This window comes from Ochotona princeps, chromosome 14 (assembly GCF_030435755.1).
Source record: "Ochotona princeps isolate mOchPri1 chromosome 14, mOchPri1.hap1, whole genome shotgun sequence".
Taxonomy (NCBI): Eukaryota; Metazoa; Chordata; class Mammalia; order Lagomorpha; family Ochotonidae; genus Ochotona; species Ochotona princeps.
The window spans coordinates 46,403,020-46,419,573 of record NC_080845.1 but is presented as its reverse complement, the minus strand read 5'-3'; the positions used below and the strand labels follow the sequence as shown (position 1 = coordinate 46,419,573).

Sequence of the window (16,554 nt, the reverse complement as noted above, 5' to 3'; positions counted from 1 at the left end):
GAACCCTTATTCACAATTGGTAAGAATGTAAATTAGAAGAGCTATTTTTGAAAGCAGTAAGGTGGTTCTGCTAAAACTGGAAATAGGAGTATCATAGAACTAACACTGCCGCCTCTGAGTACATATCCAGAGGAACCGAAATCATTCTAACCAGGGGGATGTCTGTACATCTATACTCATTTTAGTATTGTTCTCAGTAGCTGGGATTTCAAAACAATCTAATTGCCCATTAGCAGATAAATGGATAAAAAAGGGGGTGATGTGTATCTACTAATGGAATGCTATTATTTAGCCTTAGAAAGAACACAGTTTGATCATTTGAAACAACATGAATGAATCTAGATGTCATTATGAAATGAAGCTAAGTGAAACTGAGGGCTGCTGTCCAGACAACTGTGTTTATAAATGTTCCACAACTTCAGAGCCGAAGCCTGGGTAGCAGGGATTCTGTGATCTGTGAGAATTATTCATTCTGAATCCACTTAGCTTTTCCAAACCTCAAGAGAATGGTTTCACAGTTAAAGGTACATATGGCAGAAATCTATTGTTATCAGCACCTGTCTTCTGTTATCTTCCTTGAGCATTGACAAAATTTTAAACCACCCATCAGAATTCTTCCTACATTTTATTATCTTTAACTTGCCAAGGGGTCTTGGTTGATGGTTGTACCTCAGCTAAAATTGATGGGATTTTGTGTCTACCTCGTTGGCATTTATAAAACATGAAATATCTTAAATAGTTGTTTATTTAATTATAAGAAAAGGGGAGTGTGAAAAGAAAACTATTTCATACATTATGTTACTTACATATGGAATGTAACAATTTAAACTTTTAAAAATAGTAAGATGGCAACTGCCAGAGGCTCTGGAGTTGGTTTGACGAGAAAAATGGGAAAATGTTGGTTAAAATTGTTGTGGAAATTGTTGGTTAAATGGTACAAGCTTTGAGCAATACAGGAGGAAAGTTCTGATTGGTCTCTTGTACAGCAAAGTGACCAGAGTTAATTTTAATGGATTGTACATTTTTAAATTGCTATAAGAAGAGTCTTTAAATATCCTTACCATAAAAACTAGATACATGAGGGCCCACTGCAGTGGCCTAGTGGCTAAAGTCCTCGCCTTGAAAGTGCCAGGGTGAGTGCTGGTATTAATCCTGGCAGACATGCTTCCCATCCAGGTCCCTGCCTGTGGCCTAGGAAAGCAGTTGAGGATGGCCCAAAGCCTTGGGAACCCGTACCTGTGTGGGAGACCTGGAAGAGCTGCTGGCTCCTGGCTTTGGATTGGCGCAGCTCTAATCATTGTGGTCAATTGGGGAGTGAATCAGCATATGGAAGATCTTCCTCTCTGTCTCTCCTCTTCTCTGTATTTCTGACTTTGCAATAAAAAAATAGAAAAAAAACCCCAAAAACTAGATACTTGAATTGATGGTTTATTAATCAACTTTATATTCTCAATTCACAATGCGCATATGTAGATATAGTAGCATTGTATTTTACTTTACAGATATGTATAATTATCGCCAGTGAAAATCAAACTTAGCAAAAACTTAATAAATAAGGCTAGCATAGTATACTAACAGTAGATATGTTTAGATATAATTTTACCATTATGGATTTAATAATGTAGGGAGTAGGTTCCTGAAATATAACCAGTAGGTCTATTTTCTTGCAATTTTGTAATTGCTATTCTGTTTTATAGGATCTTCCTCTTGAGAGATAGTTTGGTTTAAAACTGTGGTAATGGCCTGCTTTTATCAGAAATAACTTTCTTTTCTATCCTGTAAAGGAAATACCACTGCCAGTTAAGTGATTTGTTTTGAAGTATCCTCACCAGTGTTTATGATTTGAAAGCACTCCCTGAATATGTACTCCTCTCTCATCGGCAGATAGACCACATTGTTATAACTGAAAATCGGTGGTCTCTTGAGAAAGGCACAGCCATTGAGCCGGTCAGAAGATCTGCAGCTCTGAAGAATATGGGATTGGTATTTGGATGGTCAGCATAGAAATAGGAGTAAAGACTGTTTAAGGGGCAGGTGTTCATCCTAGGAGTGAAAGCACCTGCATCCAAATCAGAGTGCCTGGGTTGACCTGCCTTCACCTGTTGACCCAGTCTCCTGCCAGTGCAGGCCCTGGGTAGCAGTTGTGATGTTCGACTAATTGGATTCTTCCTAATTGCATGGAAGACCTGGATTGAGTCCCCATATCCCAGCTTTGGCCTCCCAATCCCTGTCTTTATGGACCAAGCAGATGGAGCCGTCTCTTTCTTTCTTTCTCTTCCTTCCTTCCTTCCTTCCTTCCTTCCTTCCTTCCTTCCTTCCTTCCTTCCTTCCTTCCTTTCTTTCTTTCTTTCTTTCTTCTTTTCTTTTCTTTCTCTCTCTCTCTCCTTCCTTCCTTCCTTCTTTCATTTTCTCCCTCTCTCTCACACGCACACACACACACGTCAGTCAGTCAAGTAAGCAAGCAATTTTTAAAACCAGATGACCATTTGCATTGTCCCTTGGAAAATTGCTGGTTTAGGAGTGATATGATGGAATAAAAGGTGACATCACTTTAGCAATAACAGAAAGGGTGTTTCTTCAACTAGGCAATGTGAATTAATTGCAAATTTGGTCAGATGTAATTGATAGTTACCTACGTTGTTGATAAGGTTTAAGAAAGTCATTTCTTTTCAACAACTTTAAATTCTAAGGAATTCAAATTTCTGCTGCTTCCCTTTACCTCAATGTATGGTCAGTAATTCCCCTCAGAGAAAAACATGCTACTTAAGTGGTCTAAGTTTATAGCTTCCAGATTATTATGAAATTTTTGACATTAATTTTAAAAATTTTATAACTTTAAGAGGAAATTCTTCAGTAATGAAAAGTGGTCAGAAAACTGTTGCTGAATGGTTCCCGGAGAGAGTGTGGCATGTGTGCATGCCGACCATATAAGTCGTAATTGGGCAGCTAGAAGCTCTCTTTGGAGTAGCATGAGTGCACACAGGTTGGCCCCCAGGGCCTGCAGAGTTGAATCGATGCAGAAAAGAGGCACAAGTCACCCAAAGTCGTTGTACAGGTATTCATTCAACTCTGTACTTTAGATATCTGAAAATGTTGGAGTAAGAGTGTTTTTTCCAAAACTCATAAAATGCTTGGTAAAGACCTATCCCCTGAGACCATTAATAGATCAATTACATTTTCATTTTGGCCACACATTGCAGTCACAACTATACTAAAATACAAAGCATATATAATACATGGTTTCAGTATGTATAGAATAGTCTTTTTATTAAAGCACTCTTAGTTATAAAATACTTAATGTATAATTTTGAAAATATAGACTCATAGAGAAAAAAATCTCAACAATTCTGGTACCTCAAAATAAGTACCATATGAAATCTTGTGTACTGCCTTTTCGTGTGTATAGTGTAACTCAAGATTTAGCAAAACATAGCTTTTAAACCCAGCCCACCTACCGTCTGTACGTGGCCTGTGGGCTTAACATGGCATTTAAGTTTTAAGTGATTGGGAAAATAAACAAAAAAGGAATAATGATAGTTGTGACACATGAAAATTATATGAAATCCAAATATCAGTGTCCATAAATAAACTCTTATCAGACTGTGGCCATGCTAATTCATTTTCATAACATTTATGGATTACTTTTGATACAGCTACAGGGCTTAGTAGTTATGTCAAGAAAAAGACCATCTACACAGCAAACATTTATTATCTGATCATTTACAGAAAACATTGACTAATCCTTCATCAGGCTTAAGCATTTATCTGTGTTATTCAAATTGTATCACCATGAATGTATGACTACGTAATATTCCACCATGGCATTTGTATTATTTATGATTTTTGTTACTAATATAAGGAATTTAATCATAGATGGAATTGTTGGATTAAATAGCATTGGAAATTTAAAACAGTTGTTTGGTTACAGTCCAGATTGTTCTGTTAATTCATACAAGGAGGAGAGGTTTTGCAATGTGTTTTACATAATGTATTCATTGATATTCAGTGCTGTGATTGTTGAAATTTAGTTTAGATTGGAAAATTGTCTGATTTTACTTGCCATTTTTTTTATTGCTGGTAACTACCATTCTCCCCCATTTTCATATTAATCAACCATATTTCCAGCTTTTGTGAACTGCCAGTTCATAACTTTTGTCCATGATTACAATAAATTTAGAGATAAAAATCAGGAGGAAAATGTTAATTTTCAGCTTTTTCTTAAACCACAATCAAATTTGTGTCCATTTTGTTTTAAAGTGTATTTTATTTATTTGAAAGTTGAAGTTGCAGAGAGAAAGGGAGATGTGATAGTCGTCTGTGGATGTGGGTCTTCCTGGCCTGTGCTGGAGGTCATGAGGGCAGAGCACACTGTACCCCCAGGAAACTGGCAGAGGCCTTGGTCAACTGAGACCCTGTTTTGACTTGATGGCTGACAGGCATCCCAAGACCAGAGGTACATACTCTGTTTTCCTCTGCTTGGAAGGTCCTCACCTTGCAGTGGGGAAATGAGGGAACCAATTAGGAGCCACTGTTGTCAGGTCAGGTTCTCAAGATGCTCTCATCAGGAAAGATTGTACCTTTAACTTGATAGGTGGTTGTGAGGGGTGGAAGAGACCAGTTAGGTTGCTGTTACTAGCACTCTGGGACTTTATAAGCTTCACTGTTAGACAATAAATGAATCAGTCAGCTGACTCCTGGTCATCTCCTTTCTGTGGTGGTATTCCACAGGGCCTTTGTTGCCTCACTTTAGGATTTTTCCAGAAGGGCTGCAGAAAGCAGCCTCAGGGAGAGACAAAGAGATCTTCCATCTGCTGGTTCACTCTCAAGATGACCACAATGCCCAAGGGCTGGGCCAAACTGAAGCCAAGAGCCTGAAATTCCAGCTGGGTCTCCCATGTGGATGCAGATGGTAAGCACAAGGACAATCTCCACTGCTTTCTCAGGTGTGTTAGCAGGGGGCTGGATTAGAAATGGAGCGGATGGGACTTGAACCCGGTTCTCATATGCCACGACTGCATTGCAGATGTCCGCTTAACCAGTTATCCCACAATGTTGCCACTCATGATTTACAAGTTTTTGGCTTTATGGAGATCTGAGAGCAATATACATTTGACAGACATATTACTTGTATTTTGCATCTTGATCTTCTTGGCTGGTGATATGCGATATTAAAAAAAAACCTCACATATGATGCTGGACAGTGGTAGCAAAACTGATAACAGCTGACACACTAGCTTGCTGTGTTTGTTAAATTCTCATGTTCAGTAGTTCAAGTGTATTACATGAATTCCCAGCTTATGATCTTTCTCAATTAGGATGGTTTATTGAGGCATGACTCCTTGCTAAGAAGCATCTTTGTTGTATATACGCACACTGAGACTTACTGTTTGGGATTGTCTTTCTTCACTTGTAAATATTGCTACCTGAGCATTTACCTATTGGCCTTGCTGTTTGAGTGTTTGTTTATATGGTTGTGTCAGGCTTCACTTGAATAGCCCTCAGGAGGTGGAGACTTTAGTCTGATTTAACCTTTTTTTTCCTATTCATACAAATGCTTCAATGAACATGTCTGTATACTCATCTCAGTGAACATTTGTGAATGTAATCATAGAAGAAGTGCCTAAGAGTGGCATTTTTGGGGTACATTTAAAGGGAGGCACGTTTCAAATTGTGTCTCCTAGGCACTGGCGTTGTTGGGCAGCAGAGTGAGCTGCTGCCCGTGGTATGCATCCCGTGCTGAGAGCCGCGCTGAGCACTGGCTGCCCCACTTTCACTGTCGTACTACTGCATCTTTTGTAAATTAAGAATTTCATCTGTGTGACTATTTATTTTTTTTACAAATTTCACTTTTTAAATGGCATTTTCTCATGTTATAGTATACTTAGATGTTTTAACATGATAAGCACCTGTTGAAACTATTTATGTATGGATGTATATTTGAAAGGCAGCATGGTTGGGGAGAGAGAGGGGAAAATGCCTTCCATTCACTGGTTCGTCCCCCAAATGACTGCAACAGCCAACGAACTCAATTCAGGTCTCTCACATGCATGACAGAGATTCAAAGAGCCGTCATCCGCTCCCTGCTGTGTTGGGCAGTAGCTGAAAGCTGGATGGTTTGGAGGCAAGACTTGGTCTGAGGGATCCCAAGTGGTGGTCAGCCCCAATATATGTACATTTTTATAGAGATTTATTTATTTATTTGGAAAGTCAGAATTCTAGAGAAAGAGAGACAAAGCTCCTGTGTCTCCCGATTCATCCCCCAAGTGGTTACAATGATTGGAGCTGAGCTGATCCAAAACCAGGAACCAGGAGCTTCTTCTGGGTCTCCCATGTGGGTGCAGGGTCCCAAAGCTTTAGGCCATCCTGTACTGCTTTTCCAGGCCACAGTCTTTCCCACACTACAATCAGGGAGCTGTATAGGAAGTGGAGCAGCCCGGACATGAATTGGAGCCCATATGGGATCTTGGTATGTGCAAGGTGAGGACTTTAGCCACTAGGCTACTGCATCAGGCCCATATTTAAATTTTTACTTATTCAACTTTCGTACCTTGTACTATATTTGCATGCATAGATATTTTTGCATTTCAAATTCTCTGTGAGTTGTTTTGAAGTGTGTGTTACTTAGAGGCAGGGAGAAAATGCCTATTTTGCATTTCTGCTCATTCCAGGCACTGTTTCCAGGTGTGTCAGGTTTGGCAGTGTAGAAGCAATATTGGAGTTAAGCCAGGAGAAGAAAGAACAAAAGCCATTCAGGAAAATTCTTCAACTCAAATGTGTCAGGAAATCTAAATATCCAAGAGAAGAAAATGGGAATTGCTATCTTGTCAGGCACAAGACTTTTATAAAAGTGATTTTTAATTAAATTTTAAATGTTCTAGTGTAATCTAAAACTTTAGAACTCAATTTCTTCACTGAGTATAATAATACATAAACTTCTCTGGCAGAAGGACGACAACTTCATTTTGTGCTTACTTTCTTTTAGCCTATGTGTAATCTGTTCATTTTTATGTCCAGTTTCCCAGAGATTTTTGGAACCGTATCTATGTCTGTGACATGTCTGTAGATAGGAAATGAACGTGACATTTCGTCTTCTGAAGGCTACGTCATAAGACAGTGGTCAGACATACAAGTAAGCTCACGTGTTCCACACCTGGCACCACTACCACGCTGTGGAACCTAACGCCATTCATTTCCCTTTTATAAGCAAATAGTTTCAACTATAAAATTAGGGCAATAAAATTGCTTTCTGCTTGGGTTTTTTAGTATTCAGCTAGTGCCCATGAAGCTAAATCTAGCACAATGCCTGATATGTATGCACAACACATGTACATATAAATACATGGAAGCTTCTTATAGTTTGGGGGCTGGTACAGTGGTGCAGCTGGCTAATCTTCAGCCCTGTGGCTCTGGCATCGCATTTGGGCACCAGTTCCTGTACTGGCTGCTTCCTTTCTGATCCATCTCTGCTTTAGGCCTGAGAAAGCTGCAGAGGATGGCCCAAGTCCATAGTACACTGCACCTACATGGGAGACCTGGAAGAAACTCCTGGCTTCAGATCTGCTCAGTTCTGGCCTTTGCAGCCATTTATGGGAGTGAGCCAGCAGATAGAAAATCTTTTTCTCTGTCTCTCCTTCCCTCTCAGCAAAACTCGCCTTTCCAATTTACAAATATCTTATAAAATAAATTCATTATGGTTTGAGCAGAGAGTGAAGTACAGTTATTGTATCCAATGTATCTTTGTGTACAATATTTTATTTAATCATTGGTACAACCCTGTGATGAGCTACTCTCCCCACTGTAAGGAAGATAAGGCTGTAGGCTCACTCAAAGATTACATAATTAATAAATCACAGATTGAAGTTTGAAACCCTAGGTCTCACCAACTTTCAAGTTCATATTCTTTCCATTCTACTGTACTATTTGCGTATGGGCCATATCTGGAAATGAATGAAATAACAGAATAGCAATATGTAACCAAAATCATGAAGTAACAAATGTGATGTTTTTACAGTTCTTCATCAGTTAGTTATCTTTTGTTTAGAAACAGATATTCTGCTAAGTGCGGGGACTATGAAATCATGATGTTATCATGCCAGGGGTTGTAGTTCTATAGGGGCAATATAAGGATCTACAAATAATTGTTAAAAAATAGCCAAGTAAATTCTGATAAAGGAATGTAATTGTGTGATTGGATGTTGTAGTTTGACTACTATAGTGAGGTAATGGTGAAAATATGTTGTGGAAAGATCTTACCAAAGAGTGAACTCTGACCAGACTTTGAAAGATGAGGAATTCCTGTGACCAAGGACCGAAGTGGACAGACAGGAGGGACTTACCAGATTGTATGATGTTAGGGGAAGAGTAATAGATAAAGCTACACTGTGCTTGTGAGCCAGGCTACAGACAGCTGCACATCCCACATGGCACAGGGTATAGCCATGGGGAAGTATGTAGTATTGGAACCATTGATCCACTTACTCTTTCTGATCAACCCAGTACAGAGGCTGGATTTGAGCCAGACAGATTCTAAAACTGGGGTTCATGGACAAATACTGAAAATCACCTTAAGGGTAAACATGGTTGTAATATGATTAGAGTTTGTTGTTATTATCTCTGCCTCTTTTCTCTGACTTATTCTTGTAAATGTTTTGGGCCTTCTTACGTCCTGTGTATGTGGAGCTCTTGGGGCATTTCCTCTCTGCAGCACTTCATTGATTCACATTTCCTCCTGTGCCTTCTTGTTTGGGGAGCTAAAGATCCAAAGTGGTTTATGTCAAGGTTTAATGGCTTGATAATGTAATGAACAAAATATGCCTACAGATTTGGTATTCACAGTGAATAGCAAGTGATAATTGGTATCTATAAGAAATAAATATTGAATTGTGCTGTGGCAGATGTATATGCATGAATGCATGTAATTATAAGGTAAATATGCATGTACAACTGAGTAGTTTGTAGAAAAACATGTATATATGCAATGTATATGTCTAGATATGTGTGTATACATTTATATATACACACAGCTATATGTAGTTATTGCTGACACTGATTATAAAACTGCAGTGTTCTGTCACACTGACATGGTGGAACTAGAAAAAAGTCCAGGCAGAATTTGGCAAACTAATCTGAGATGTAACATTCATAAGAAAGAAAATTTTGTGATACTGAGTGTTGAGCATGCAGTGGCGAGCATACATTAGAAGCTGAGGTGGAAGGGGCCAGGGAGCCTCACTGTATGGCCCCCTGCGGATACCTTAGTTTCTTATTAGCTTTTGTGGAGCTGTGCACTCAAAACCAGTCAATAATTTACAGGGCTTAAAACAGCATCATGGAGGTCGAAGAATGAAAAATGGACTAAAGAGTTTAGTTGAGTGAAATCACATAATCTAAATTGTGACTGGTCTTGTTAACTTTTTAAAAGAATCATAGGCAGTATGTATTCCTTCTTCTTAATTGAAGTGTAGCAGGTAGAGTCTCAGCCTATGTGGGCACTGGTTCATGTTCCACTGCTCCATTTTTGATTCAACTCCCTGCTAATAACCCAAGGAAAGCATCAGAAGATGGCCCAAATGTCTGCGCCTTTGCTGTTTGTGTAGGAGACCCTGATGACATTTCTGGCTCCTGGCTTTGGCCTGGTCCAGCCCTGGCCACGGTGTCCATCTAGGGAGTGAGCCAGCAGTTGTATAGTCTCTCTTTATAACTCTTTCAAATGAGTGAATAAATAATTAAATCTTAAAAGTTATAGCCTATTTATATATGCTCTCAAAATATTAAAACTTGTTTTTGTTTGAAAGTCAGAATGATGGACAATTGGAACTCTCCCATCCTCTAATTCACTTGCCAGATTTCCACAGTTGGGGCTAGACCAAGCTGAGACCAGGAGCCAGGCTCTCAGTTTAGGTCTCCAACATGGATGGCAAGGACTCAAGCACCTGAGCCATTGTTGCTGTCTCCCCATGTGCACATTAGCAGGATAGGAGCCAAGCTCAAATTCCAACACTCCTATACTGGATAGGGACACCCAAAGTGGTTTCTTAACCATTCTATCAAATGCATCAAATGCTTTCTCCCTCCTTAATGGTGCGTTTGGTAAATCTGATTTCTAGGTTAATGTCACCTATACAGTTAGCTATTAATACTGTCATCATACTGTCACACTTGGAATTATGAATGTCTTAATAGTGCATAGAAACTGGAAGAGTCCAATCCTCATTTTTTTTTTTTTGTAAAAGAAAGTGAGTTTTGAGGGAACTAATTCACCTGCCGCAAATGACCCAGGGGTAAGAGGAGAAATGCAGTCAACCAGCCTCTGATCTAGCATTGTTTTTGCCATTCTGTGTACTTAGGATAATCTCCATGTAATACTTACCCAGGCTAAGTCACGTTTTCCCCACACATTTTGTAATAGAAGACTCTAGGAGACTTAACTTGATCATAAATGATCCACAGGAGACAAATGACTTCATGTTATTGTTTCAGAAGCCTTCGTTGACAAAGGGGCTTTGATTTATAGAGAACTGATTGCATGATTTCTTTCTGTTAGGCTAATGTGTTGTGTATTTCTTTTGGTTTGGAATTTTTCCTTAGAAAATGCGGACGGTAAAGCATTGAACAATGGCTAGCGAATGTCTCCAATTATTGTGTTTCATAAGATTTTTTAAATGTGGAGACCTAGTGGACACGTTTTGCCTCGTGAATATATATTTAACTGCTGGGCTATAACAGTTAAGATGGGCTCATTTACAGCTTATCAAGTAAATAAAAGTGCTTGCTAAAGGTTTGCATGACTCCTAGCTTTCAGCTCAGATTACTAATCTACTTCTATAAAATTGCTTAAACTGAGATTTACATCAGAGACTACCAGAACACCTCATCAGTTGAGAAACAGTGTAAACAACCATGGAAGTCACAGAGTTTTAAAAACATAGGAGCAGGTGGTGCATATTAACTCTGATAGTCTCTGACAAGAAGTTATCTACCTTTTACCCACTGTGTCACCTCAAAAAAGTGTTACAATGTATTGCAGGATATTATTTGTAACAAGAAAAGTAGTTCACATTTACCCATTTGAAATCAGATTCTCAAAAAATTTTACCAGAATTTTTGCTGGCTTCTTTTTAAAGCTATTAGATGACTTCAAATCAGATTTCATAATGTTTTCTAACATAACAGATAATCCCAGTAGCAAAAAGCAATCATTTGCTTTAATTTACACAGAAGTAAGTCTGTTTACTTGCTAGAAGGTATGCCTTTTGGGGGTGCATGTCTTTAAAGAAATCCAGTCCCTTCTTTGATTTTCTGATGTTTTTAGGTTATGTTCCATGTTGAGGACATAAGGTTAGAAGTTAGTGCTCAGAAAAGTGAGACATTTGAAATACTGGAAAAAATACTCAATGCTCTATTTGAAGGCTGTTTAGTCCAGGAAGATGTTATTTTAGATGAAAGTGTGCTTTCAGACAGTGTAGTGGAAAATGGACATATCAAAAAGTATTGTAAGAAGAGGCACAGATGGGGCCCCTTTGTGAAGGATCAAGACGCACACACCATAGAAGAGAAAGAAGCACTTAGTAGAACCTTCCCTAAAGTACTGCCTTGCTAGTTTTGTTCCATGTTAGGTTCATGGATTCACAAGAATACATTTCTTTTCAGCAAGATAAAAATATCTTTTAATCCCATTTCCATATACTTTTTAAAAGTAACTTTATAATTGAAAAATTTTATCACTTTGTAACCACAAATATATACCATTGTCATTTGTCAATATACCAACAACAACAAAAAACCTCCACAACTATGTAATGACAAACTTCTGAAGCCTTGCTTGACAGTGCTTTTACAGCATCAAAGACTGTTCTTGCTGTAACTAAGACTTGCTGTTAGAATAGTCAGGCTGTACCGTCTCCTGCTCCTTCAGCATTTCCCTTACTCCCAGGAATGGGAAACTAAGAAGTTAGAAGATAGCATGGAAGTGTTTAGAGCAGCGAAGCTTATCAGGTAATGAGGCTGCCAATTCAGATAATGCAAATTAAAAAAAATCAGAAAGCTGGTTGTAGCAGCAGTAAGCATGCAGGAGTCTATACCAGCAGCCATTGAATGCTTGCTCCGGCCTGGAATTAGGGTTCTGCAAGTGAATGTCCATCACTGTTGCTAATGAGAGCCAGTCCATGATGTTGGAAGCTCATCTCTTTGCATGGAGATGAACTAAATTCTCTCTTTCATGGAGCCATTCAAGTGGCCATTTTAGATGTTTCTTAGTTCACAGCATAAGGAAAGATGATTTCCATCAGCTATGGACTTGCAGTGGAGTATTAGGAAATCAAAAGAACAGAGATCAAAGAAAATTGCTGAACTAGGTGTTATGTGCAGACATTGATTTTTCTCCAGTTGTAGTTAAAAAAAGTCTACAAAAATGGGAAACTCATACAGCAGTTGAATTTCGAATACTTTGCTAAAACCAGTGATAGCTTCCTTCTTATTTTTAGAAACAGAAGCAGTTTTATGTAACATAATAAGGTAGATCCTTACCCATTATTTTGTCATCAGAGCTGTAAAAATAGGTACCAAAAGTATCTTTTAAAATTCTGTAATGTAGAATATGCTATTTAGTGCAAATGCTTATGACAAGACATGTTACCTTAGCAGCATTTATTTCTTGGCATCTGGAGAGTTCCACATTTGTTGATCACTGTTTTCCGACTGTCATAAAATATTGCTGCTAAAATTTCATTCACTATAAATGTTAACTACCACTTACTGATGTTATAAAAAGTCTTAAAATTAGCTGTGGTAGTAATGTCTTAAAATATATGACAATTTTTTTTATTGAAATCTTTATGTTGGTAAATGACTCCAAAATATGTTACAGGCTGACTTTATCAAAATAGGGTGACGGCATTACTACCGCATTGCAAAAGGCAGAAAGTGCTTTGCATGGGGCATTTGTCGGTGTCACTGGAATTGACTTAACTTTTCTTGGTACAGCTGTCAATTAAATAAATCAGGTTGATATACTAAGAAGCCTGAACACTCACAGTCTGTTTTCTTTCCCATCTAATCTTCCATATGTTATAGTACACGTTATATAGCCAATGAAATCAGTACTGTCGACATTGGCGTCTATGAATAACCAATGGATTACATCTGAGGAAACAATATTGACCCATAGTGATTCTTTGATACAATAGCTTCATCAAAAGTTTTATACACAGCGTTGGTGTTCAGGCAAACCTCTCTGTTGCCTTAAAAAGTCTATAACATACAGTAAGAGGATTCAGTCATATTTGTAAAATAATTCAAAATTCTTATGTTACCTAGAGAGGCTTTCGATGGTAATTTTCATCGCATTTTGTACTACAGTAATCGTTAGTCCGCTGCTGTGCTTGTCATTTTAGGTTCTGTTTGGGTTTTCATTGCTGTGTTTATTTTTCTTTTCTCTGCCACAGACCGGATCACGAGACCATTCAAATCTGTCCATTGCTTCAAGACCTGCGCTTGCTGCAGACACAGTTGGCGTTGGGGATTTTTTGCCTTTGGAGGCGGAACTTGATACAACTTACACTTACCTAAAGGAGACATTTATAAACTCTGCTCCCCGTGTTCTGACATCATCCCACTCCTCTCCGGTGACTATGTCTGCCAGCGCGAGAAGACCAAGTCAGACTGGGCTGTGATTTTATAAAATAATCAAATGAAGGAAGAGTTAACTGTGCAATTAAAATTGTTTTGAAGGGGTATCTTCTTAGTTGAATTTTGTTTCAGCACAAGTAGCAATCGGTTTCAAAAAATCGTGTGATATTTTGATGTGTCTGAGCCTTTCTCTCTCCTTGAATAATGAAATCTCCAACTTTTTTTTATTCTCAGGTTTTATTTATTATCCAGTTGCTCATTTTTTATGTAACATATTTTTAAATGTTAAAGAATGACACATTTTGGGTAATTTCCCTCGGACTTAAAAAAAAATCAATAAGCCATTTTAGTCTCTATCTATCAAAGTTGTTTCATACTTGTCTATTTGAGAGCAAGGCTGCAATACTCTAATAGGATTGAGAGAGCTATTTGAAATGTATGCCAATGATTCCTGTCATTTCATGGCAGCCCTGCCATGGTTCACTGAGCCCCTCTTCTCTCTTGTCAGCTCAACTGAAGACAAGCATTTAGTTGCAAACTTTAAGCAGGTTGTGCAAAACAGAAATGATGTGACTGCTTCTCCTCCCGCACAATAATGTCATTCCTGGTCCTTGTGAGAAGGTCAGGTTGCTCCTTGTAAAGCTACATGATACCACTTGCCCATTTGAACAAGTTAAGTTAACTGCTGCATCTGGTCCCTGCAGGAAACTCATCCTTGTTATCAGGGGTGCGTGTGATAACAAGGTGGAGCGACTGTGCGGGGAGGGTTTCCGTGGTAAGTTTAGGCACTTTATAAGGACAGTTCCCACACCACAACAGCACGTAATATATTTCATATAAGCTGAAAAACTTCAAGGTAATGGCTGTTTTGACCTTCAAAATAGACTCCTTTTTTGTTTTTGTTGTTGGTAGGACCCAAGAGTGATGCCCATCTTTGATGCTGACAGAATTTAAAACAAGGCCATTGCCCTGCATTTTCTGCCTTGTAGCACACAAAAGTAAAATTGTATGTCAGGCCGAGATGTCGGGGAGCTGACAAGACGCCCCAGTGACATTTCAGCTAGAAAGAGCAAGTGTCTTGCAACCAAGTGGTCAAATATCAAATAATAGGTCAAGCAGGAAGGAGCTGAGTTCTAACCACAAAGAGGTTTCTGGTAACTTCCTTGACAAGCTTTTGAGTGCTTTGTGGCTTGACAAAGTGATGTTCTGTTGGGTATCGCTAGACAGACTGTTCTTTATCGTTTTCAGTAGATCAGACATTGACATTGATTAAACTCTTTAACCCTTAAAGGTTAAATCCTTGCAGTTTGCATCATGGTAAGTGAAGAACAAAAGAATATTTGTAACGTGTATTTGTTTTTGTATTAAACATTTAACTCCCCAGTGATGTTAACTTCTGATGTGAATTGTTTTTCACTAAAAATTTTGATATAAAATCTAGATTTTATATATGATTTTTCATTATGGATTCATCAGAAAAGAGCAGTATGTGTTATGGCATCTATATTGTCTTATATCTACACTGATATTTGATTCACATATACCCAACTTCTGAGAATTTGTTTATTGGACCTGGTCAAAATAAGTTTGTGTGCCACTTATGCTATTAGCCAGTTTAGCTGAGTGGTTTGTTCTGTGTGAAGTAACACAGCATTGTTATTGTCCTAGTTTGTAACAATACTACTTCTTAACGTATTGGGTCCAGTGTAATCAGCTTTATATCAAGCTTTAGAAGGCTTTTTATATGCAGTAAAAATGTATCTTTAAGAGAATTTCTCTCAGCTCTTTGCTTGGAATTCTTTTTCGTGTGTCCTGTGTAATGTAACCTGTATGAAGTTCAACTTGCAAATTTGTTGCACAGAAAGTACTACTGATTGCTTTTATAAAGATCGTAGAATGACTTCTGTACATTTCAAAAACACTTTGTTCTGCCATTCCACATACTGAAAAGGATATTTTCCACATGGAAATCTATTTACATTTTTATGATCCATGTGATGTCAGTGAGCTTCCAGTTCTCAAACTTTAGAAAAACATTGGTAGCTTGTTTTCTCTCTCTCTCTCTGTGAAACCTATTACCATATCCTACTAATTTAAGAGAAATAAGCATATTCATAAAATGGGCCTCAGACAGGCCATGGGATTTTGCATTAATTTTTACGATCTTTTAATAGGATGATTTCAAAAAATAAATGTGTGTGTGTGTGTGTTTCTTCATACATACGGGTATCTGATTTTACCAGTAAATGTTATATAGTAAGTGCTGAACCATAAATTCAAAAATATTATTAAATCGAAGCATCATCTCATTTATAAGCAACTACATGCTAAAGGCCATAGAAGCTGAAGGATGAGCCTCCTGAGCAATCATTAGTATGCACTACCAAATATAGTAATATTTCTGCCATATACTCTTTTTCCTAGAAGTCAGCCCCAGCAGGAGGACAAGATTTAATGACATACCCTATGGAGATCTGAGAGAGCTGGAAGCTGCAGCTGAGCACTGCACTGACCAGTTGCTGCATATCTGAGGTCTGTGTTACATTGGCATGGGCCCTGGACCCATCAGTTTCTTTGCTTCCTTAACAATGATGTATGGAGTAGAATTTCTCAGGAGCATGGCTTTGAGTACTTTTTGTAGGGGAGAGGAAGTTTATTTTATACCTAGCATGTGGATTTTCTTACCACCCTTCTGTGATCTAGAAAAATACCCGTATCGCCCATCACTGTTAAAGGGATTCTTAAAGTTGTTCTGACATTGAAGTCACACTTACTCATTGAAGGTTTGCCAAGATGCTTAATGTAAATGATTTGGAATGGTCTAGCATAAATTAAGAAATGTTTTGGAAATTGCAAGAAGTGCTAATTTAGTGATAACTAGTGATGTTAGACAAACAACCTTTTAAATGGAATGATCTCTTTATTTTG

At 38.2% G+C, this 16,554-nt stretch overlaps 1 protein-coding gene across 6 annotated transcripts in view; it reads left to right on the top strand.

The window, feature by feature from the left end:
- Nucleotides 1-13,731, top strand: part of CCDC171 (coiled-coil domain containing 171) — a 304,667-nt gene extending 290,936 nt beyond the window's left edge. For 4 of the 6 annotated variants that reach the window (XM_058672681.1, XM_058672678.1, XM_058672679.1 and 1 more), the window contains one exon: nt 13,443-13,731. In XM_058672681.1, the coding sequence (XP_058528664.1) occupies nt 13,443-13,670 (228 nt within the window). In that variant the 3' untranslated portion in view covers nt 13,671-13,731. Of the gene's footprint in view, nt 1-4,278; nt 4,324-13,442 lie in introns of those variants that run through there. The other 2 variants (XM_058672682.1, XM_058672683.1) reach the window with 2 other exon arrangements.
- Nucleotides 13,732-16,554: the final 2,823 nt, after the last annotated feature.